The 8,612-nt window shown below is 47.6% G+C and overlaps 1 protein-coding gene across 1 annotated transcript in view; it reads right to left on the reverse strand.

The window, feature by feature from the left end:
- The window catches only part of CRTC1 (CREB regulated transcription coactivator 1), a gene marked incomplete at its 3' end in the record, with an annotated part of 15,272 nt that extends 7,837 nt beyond the window's left edge, over positions 1–7,435 (reverse strand). Inside the window, exons 1-5 of the mRNA XM_010158281.1 lie at positions 7,325–7,435; positions 5,729–5,776; positions 2,746–2,883; positions 1,910–1,971; positions 974–1,068 (exon numbers count right to left, since the gene is read on the reverse strand). Of these exons, the coding sequence (XP_010156583.1) occupies positions 974–1,068; positions 1,910–1,971; positions 2,746–2,883; positions 5,729–5,776; positions 7,325–7,342 (361 nt within the window). The remainder of the gene's footprint in view (positions 1–973; positions 1,069–1,909; positions 1,972–2,745; positions 2,884–5,728; positions 5,777–7,324) is intronic.
- Between the last annotated feature and the right edge of the window lie 1,177 nt (positions 7,436–8,612).

The raw sequence follows: 8,612 nt of genomic DNA on the forward strand, positions 1-8,612 counted from the left end.
CTTCCTATCTTTTGCATTTTGATGTTATGCACCAGGGGGGCCAATATGACGATTCCAGGGGGTGGAAACCCAGACAATCTCTCCTGGGACAGAGAAATGCTCTAAAGCTGCTCCTTCTCCACATTCCAAACGCGTGCGTTTGTTCAAAGCAATCAGGTGTTTCACCATGCTAACAGCACGGTGACAAGGAAGCATCAAAAGAAAAGCCAGTCAGAAGGATGTACCAACAGAGGCCTTTCACACTGACGGTTATAAATCCACATTTATGCAATACTGTTTAAAATTACCATTATTTAACTTCTTACAGCTCTAGAAGAATATGGTGGAGCTGCCGTACAGTGCGTATGCATCCGAGCGTGGAGCGTTCGCCTGTCTCTGGGTGGTTGTTTAGGGATTAAAATGTCTCTATGCAGATTTAGGAGCTTTTGAAACCTTTCTGAGCTGACAGCAGGAACAAGGGCCAGAAGAGGGCACCACAGTTGTCAGTGCCGGAGGGCTCTGCTGCTCCGGCTTGGACCTGGGAATGCTACTGGGTCCGTAAGCATCGCCGCTGAGGGGATGTTCACGGTGACCTCAACCCCACAAATAAAAGCCAGATGAAGTCTTGCTACGCCGCGACATTGCACCGCCGACTGGGTAATGCCTGTGACCTCTACGCTCGTCTGGAAGTTACTACTAAGTGCAGACCTCTAGTACCTCTTGGTCTAACCACCAAGCCCAGATTGCTGCTCCCCACAGGGCAAGGTCTTAGAATCCCAGGGGTTCAGGAAAATGTTCTCTCCTAGCTTTGTAAAGTCTTTCCTGGATTTCTGTGCCTGGATGAGTATGTGTGATCCTTCACTCCAATTCCTGTGCAACTGAAGGGTTACATGTACGTGCGTTTACAGAAACAGATGAACGCAACACGCGTGCATAGTGTCTGCAGTACAGTGCTGCGAATGTTAGGAATATCTTCCTGGTTTTCTCGGTGTACCTCGCTTCTGCTGCATGTCCTGTGACCCCCCTGAGAAGGATTCCTGTTGAGCTGGAGTCATAGTACTCTGGTGCAAGGCAGAATCGGAATTTGTCCTGAAACGAAGGCAAAAAAGTGATTTTTATTGCCAGTTTCTCTAAATAAAAGAATGTTTAAGCTCAGATAAATGTAACCGACTCAGGCAAACCTGAACACTCTGCATTAAAACCCCAAATCCATCTATGGCGTATAACAGTTTCCCTGTGAAACAACCAATTCGCAGAACAAGGCTGAAGAGCAATTGTTCCAATAATGGGATGGAGAGGAAAACAGGATAGATCAGTTGCCGCAGGTAGAAAGTAAGTTGGTACGCTTTGTTAGGATTAGGCACGATGAAATAATGCCATTTTGGAGGTGAAAGCTGCTCGTACACACTTTGGTTCTACAAGTCTGGAAGAAAACATCCCTGTGTCACGGGGAGGGAAGGTGACTGGTTCAGGATGCAAGTATGCGGCGGAGAGGGAAGCACCAGGGTGACAAACTGTCCTCTGTGCGAGCGCAGGCCACCGTCAGTGACAGGAGCAGGAGGGGTAGAACGGGCAACCCAGTGCTCCCTTCCACGCGAACGCTCGCCAGGGCAGGCTAGCGCAGCTTCCGCGCAGCAAGAAATGCCCGCGTCCTTTACAACTCGGCAGTTTTGGGGTACGCCTTGGAAAACCTGGCAAGGTTTACCCTTAAAAAGAGCTTGAAAAAGTTTAAAAGCGAGTCATCTGAAAGAATAAGCATAATGGACGAAAAAAAAGTGAGTTTCTAAGTTCAGGAAGTGGCAATTAATAGTATCCCCGGATCTTGTAGATGACCACCTGCTGTGGGGAGCAATATGGGTCTCTGTTGCACATGCAAGCGCTGCAGTACCAGAGAATGCAGCCCAGACACACACAGAGCTGTGGTACAAACCTTCTCCAGCTTGTGTCTGACGGAGGTGAGAGGTACACAGTGCCATACGGACAGCTGTCCACGTGATTCCAGCAGTTAAGGGGAAGAACACCACTCTGTCACTCAAGCAGGAGGCCTATTGGAAATCTTTTCCTAAGGAATAATTCAAATCCCCCCTGTCAGAACCACTAAGCTCACAGGAGAAAGGCAAGCGGACTCCCTGTGGGGAACATGGCGACTTTACAAGGATGTTCACAACAAAATAGTACCTGGATTGTTGTCACGTTTGAGCAACAGGACAACCGTCCTCCTCTCTCCTTCCTGAGCATCCGGTTCTTCCCTGAGAAGCCATCACCTCTCCACTCTGCCACTCACCCAGCCCCTTTAGCCCCATCCAGCCAGTCCGATTGCGGCACGTTTTAAGCCAGCCAGAAACAATCAGCTAATTCATTTTCACAAGTGGCAAGGAGAAATAGCGCTTGGCAAATGTTACACTGATGAACCAACTTGTAATAAAACACACAGCGAGCTGCAAAGGATTTGGATTTACTCAGTTCTGAAGGGAAACTCCCTTTCGCCAAGGCTGCCTTGCCTTTCCCAGCGCAGGATCTCATGCCCTCTCAGCTTTGTGCGTATCGTTATCCCCGCTGAGGGAACAGAGAAAGGGAAATCCTTACTTTACAGAAGAACAGGCATTTATAGGCTAGATCACGGCTCAGGAAAAGCGGATGACATTAACGGCGGGGAGATGGGAGGCGATGGGTGAGGAGGGGAGGAAGAAGGGAACTGTAAGAACTGAAGCTGTGATGTTGCTGGAAGGGCAGGTGTTCGCTGCCAGCTCATAAACCAAAGGATATTTGTCTTCCATGTTTATCCACAGAGAGAGGGCGTCGATGCGGGGAGCCGAGGCGGTTTCTGTCGCGATACACTCTGTCCACCAGACCGTGATGCCGAGTTGTTCTGCTTGTGTCCAATCCCGATGACTGAAAAGGAGTCTGAGAGAGACACATCAAGTTACCAGCAGGAAGGTACACGCGCCAGCAGTCTGCCCAGAACTTACTCCTACTGTATGCAAGGCTGCGTTATTTTAAGGAACAAAACTCAAAACCACACGTATGGACAAGCGTAACCGTGTAAATTTTTCCTCCAATGTTTTCAGTGTAGCAATGGAAAGCAATTCCCAAGGCTATCTCTTCCAGAGATCGGAGACAAGCAGAGGCAGACCGTGCTAGGCCTGCCCTCTCGCAGGTCAGCACCGCTCTCCAACCTTCGTGTATCCCAAAGGCCACGCACGCGGGAGGCAGGGAGCCTACGGACACTGCTGTTCACATTCCCTCGGTGCCGCATGCAGCATGCATCCAGAAGGAACATGCTGACAACCAGAGCTTCAACTACAAGGGCAGGAGATGCGGGAAGAAGATGCACAGTGAGCCTAACATTCACCGGAACACGCCACCCTCTCTCAGAACTTCCTTTCACCCCCCTTTTTCAGCGTAATTATTTTAAGGGGACACTGATGAAAAAAAAAGAAAAGCCGTTTCCTTCCTCCTCTGTCTAGAAAAAGTGGCAGCATCCAACGTTTAAGTGATTTCCTTTTCATTCGGGTTGGGCAGTGAACTTCGGCGAGTTCGTTCCGCTTCTAACCTGATGGGCACCGATCTCTTCAGGGCATCTACTTGTCAGCAACGGATCTCGGAGAACGAGGATGGCAGAGAAAAGACAGGGAAGAGAAATTCCCAGGCTAAACAGGCAAATTTCTTGTACGTTTTCAAAAGCCCTTCTCAGTCTGTATTACCTGGGGGGCGAGGGGAGGAAGAACCCAACGGTCAACCCCTCCTCGTACTTCCACAGCAATGTATGGGTCTCTGGGGAAAAAGAAGCTGCAGAGCCTTCCGCTCCTTGCCAATGTGAACAGCTTTGCTGAGTCCCTCAACACCATCTGTTTGGAAATCCAAAATCTCCTCCTCCATTCAGGTGCTGCACGTGGCACATGCACTGTCCTGCCTGCCAAGCCACGAAACCATCTGCCTTCCGCGTTCATCTGTGGGGTTTTTGCTTGTCCAGCTTGGCCTGTTTAAACGATTATTTCTAACAAGTTGTACATTTATTTGTAAACGGATCGTTTGGAATAACTTTTTTAAGAGTCCTTCTACTATTTTAAACTCTTTTCTGTTTAGCAAACGTTAGTCTCCTCGCCCCCTCCGCACACACAACCTGTGTTAATATAAATGGATGCAGGGTGGCTGCGGTGTTTATTTTCTTGCTCCAGGGCCAACACTTTATAGGCAGCAGAATATTCCTTAAGTCAACACGGGACTAGGAAGAGAGCACAGTCATTTTTTACTGCACTCCCAGCCGTTAAGATCACGGTGTTTTGCTTCAGGTCCTTCGCACTACGACTTTCTCGCACGAAGACACCTCAAGTCAGAGCAGCTCAGTTTTAAGTAATTTAAATTAAAACATGTTGGTTTAATACCTGCTGCAAACCCTAAACCACAGTCGAGCTGGACCTAACCGGCACCACGCGAAACTGGGCACATTCGTAATTCCCAAACCAACACAAAAGGTCTCAAACTCTTCCTTGGGCTGTCGTACCAGTTCTACCCCAAAAAGGCAGCAACATCTGCAAATCATGCGTGCTCGGAAGGTCAACAGGAAAAGCAGTTTCCTACGCCAGCGGTCTCAACCACAGCGTTACTAAAAAAAGGAGAGGCCAGGCTGAAGCACACAGGGTGCAGACCTCACCTGGAATTTCGAGTGAAGCCAGCGCTTATGGGTACACAGACAAAAAATTGGACGCAAAAATAGCTATTTCTTCAGTTTTCCCCTTTTTTTGGCAAAACTTCCACGTAAAACCACAACAAAAACCTAATTTGAGTGCCACACAGGCACAAGTAAACGCGGGCCTTGCCCCGGCACAAGGCTCCAGTTCGCAGAGCGAGGAATTCCTGGGGCAATGCTGTTCTCCGGCTTGTCGGGAAGAAAGACGTCAAGCAAATCCCTAACTTACTCGGGGAAATCAGAAGAGAATACACACACTTGAGAAAAGGGGCATCACCTCCAACAGGTCTGGCTTCTCCCAGCAACCACCCCGGAGCAAAGAGCAGGCTGCGCCCTCGTTAAGATCCCCAGCCCCGCAGGGCACGTGACAATTAACTCCCGTAAACAACTGCGGTTCAAAAAATAAAGAACAGATCCCAGCATCAATTTTATTTGGAAAATGAAGAACTAGAACTGCTTTGCTTCCCTGAGGATTTGAGATCAGAACCGAGACATTAAAAAAATATAGAATAGCAACTAAATACAGACAGGAAGGAAAAAGCTCCGTGCTCTAAAGCAACAGTGTCCCGTTAAGATTTCTCAAGACGTTGATTTAGGAAACCAAACGAGCAAGGTGGATGAGGGGGAGAGAGAGGAGTGGTACCTACTGCCAGTTTACATTTCGGCGCCTCCTGGTGCCAAGCAGCGTGTGGGTCATCATTCTGCCTTTCCCCAGGGGGTTTAACATGCAGGCTAAGCGCACATGCTCGGAGATGGCTTAAATCACAGGCCAAGCCAGTGTCTGCACCAAATTAATCCCCCGTAAATCATAAGTAATCACATGACAGACCACAGCAAGTCCACAGAGTCTGTACAGGAATTATTATGCATGTTCCAAACTGGGATGCATGGCAAAACCTGTATTTATGTGACAGACCGTAACTCCTCCGGAGCTGGGACGGTGAATCGGGTACTGTGCATACCAGAAAAAGTGTAATGTGTGCGAAAATACGTATCTACCTGGGCAAACAGCACACCAGTCCTAAATACGTATTTGCACAAACCTAAATACTTGTTTACCAAAGAGACAGGAACTGCTCCAAAGGCTTCTGCCAGAGCTCCGTTGTGCTGTAAATGCAAAGAACCAAGATGCTCAGACACTAACGCTCCCGCCACGGACAACCAGCCAGGCTGCACCCGAGCGGCACATCGCATTGGCAATTTCATCGTACGTTAGCTTAGAACTGAAAAACCTGGAAAGCATTCACCACTGATACAAATATTTGGCTTTATTTTGTTGCTTGTCACTGTTGGTTACCTGTAACGGTATCAACTTTGGATTTTTCTGCATGTGAGAAAACAAGATTATATAAAAACCTGGAGTTTAAGGACAATTTGCTTCCGTCTCGTCCTCTAGTCATTCATAAATTTCTGAATACTCACTTCCCAGCGCTCTGTTAGTTTCAGGAAGAAAACAGTGCATGTAACAACCACCAGAAATGGCCATCAATCTCACAAACGCTGAAATGCTATTGCTTAAAAGGAACATTTAACTATGAACCTCCTTAACAAGAAACTAAAGACAAAATCCAGGCGCTCGTGGAGCGACACTGAGGATGTTGTAACATTACAAACCTCTGCACTGCGTTCCCTAAAGGCAAACGGATTAAAATAGACATTTACTTCTCCTCTTGCACAAAATTCAAGCTTTTAACCTCCACAAATTCAGCTGTCTACATGCATTTGCTTCAAAATGCATCGTTGGAGGACGTCATCAATAGTTTCTCTGTATTTATTAAGCCAGCCTTCATCAGAAAACCACAAACTGCAAAATTTAATTCTTACCACATCCTTGGGAGACAAAATATAAATGTTACTACTCAAAAAAGGAAAATTAATGCAGGAAATGTAATTATTTTGAGCACCCTAAATCAACTAACTATAGAAATTGGGAGTCCCAAAAGTACCCAGCACCGAATCCTACCCGCTGCACATCTTCTGTCCAAACATGCTTACCAGCAGCAAAACATTCACACAAACCCCTGGGTTTCTGTTTATATATTACCTCTGGAGTCACAAAGGCAGGGAAAAAAGGCTCTAGTACACCCCTACATTTAATCTCCAGCCAGCCCGAAGAAAAGTGACTATTCCAATGCTGGTTTGTGTCCTGTTCCCCCTTCTCCTCTCCCAAAACCCGTAATTACTCCCAGGGAACATACACAGTGCCACAGGGTGCCTCTCCCACACCCCCATCTCCCCGCGCTTCCCACATCCCCTCGCATTATGCGCCTCCACTTTTGCCTTCACTCTGCGGTATCTTTGCAGAAGACTTTGTTATGGATTTGGTACTGAACAACAACAAAAACCCCACCACCCTGAATATTCGCTGGCAAAGGAACTGCATCGCCTCTGCCTCTTCTTCACACAAAAACACCGCAACTAGGGGCAGGAGCACCAGTACCTAATGCTCGATATACACAACACAAGAACACCCACACATGCCATACACAACCATACTCTGTTCCAAAAGGGCACCGATTTAACGCAGGGTGATCTGCTGAGGCCACGGAGCTCTGTTCTGAAACAGCAGCTAGCTCGTGGTCTCCTGTGCGGAACAAAGAGCACCCAGGCACAGCATTCACCAACAAAAAGAAAGGAATACCCTACCAAACTCACCTGGAAGGGCAGGTCCATGGCGCTGTTCCCGATCTGATTCACATTTGGCAGTGACCCACCGTAGTACTGGCCACGACTTTGTCCCAGTTGTAAATATTGGGTTTTCTGCAGCTGTAACTAAAAGAAAAGGAGGAAGAAAGCGTAAGGGCAACTCATTCATTTTCACTAACTCGACTCGACACCACGGCCGTAAGCACCGAGAATGGGTACCGTCTATAAACAGCACGAATTCCGCTTCTGCGAGCGGATGTCAACCTTCCCCGCGAAGCCAACTGCCACGCTGGGTCTCATGTGATAGTGTCAATCCACGGAAGAAAAATCAACCTCACAGGCAGCAATCATACTCCATTTCCAACAAACAACCACCACGTCGAGCCACGTGATTCTCATGTCACTTGCTCCTCTGAAATCTGGGACGTGAAAGCCCGGTGTCAGTTGATCATGACTCTGAATATCAAAATTAGCCAGCTGTTCATGCGTGTGATACGCACGTAAGAAAGCCATCTTAATTCAGTGTACTGAGTGCACTGTTTAACCCAGCATTCGACCTTGCAGCTAGGTAGGCGCAGAGACGATGGAGCTTTCCACCAGCAGATGAGTGGGTTTGTGTCTTGCACCAGGAACAGCTCTGTAGGAAGGGCACAGGTTTTCAAAGAAAAGCCAACCAAAGAAAGAAATTATAAGGGCAAAGAATCCCTTCCGGAGCAGGTATACGTGAAAATAATCGTGTCAGTCTGCAAAGTTTCAATAAATGCTGGGTACCAGTCTGCGGTCCCCAGTGACACCTCTCTGCTACAACACCCCAGTACGCTTTCTTGTGGTTGTATCCAATCCTGGTGTAAAAAAGTGAAAGCTGCTTCTTTTCTACTCCCCCACCAACTTTTTTTCACTGTCACTCCTTTCAGCAGACTGAACCATCTCACGAGCTTGTTAATAACAGCCACAAATTTTGATTAATCCTTCGTTAGTGACCTTTCTCAATTTTTAGCTGAGTAGTACCAATGTCATTAATAACTCCTCATTCAATTCTGTAGTGTTCCCACTCCACACATCCAGGTTGAATACCAGCCCGCCACCAAAGCCCTGTTTTCCACCGATAAAGCAGAATTTGGTACCATGGGAACACAACCACCCTGCTCCCAGGGCTGCATCTTCCAAGGACTCAAGCAACTACAATTCAAGCAGCAAAGAAATGAGCTTACATAAGTTCCCTCTCCTCCCACTGTGGAGGAGTACATGTTTTATAATGTATGTTGTTCCTCGCTAGATGTCAACGGGCTGGTTTTGC

This window comes from Eurypyga helias, unplaced genomic scaffold (genome assembly GCF_000690775.1).
Source record: "Eurypyga helias isolate BGI_N326 unplaced genomic scaffold, ASM69077v1 scaffold6669, whole genome shotgun sequence".
NCBI lineage: Eukaryota > Metazoa > Chordata > Aves > Eurypygiformes > Eurypygidae > Eurypyga > Eurypyga helias.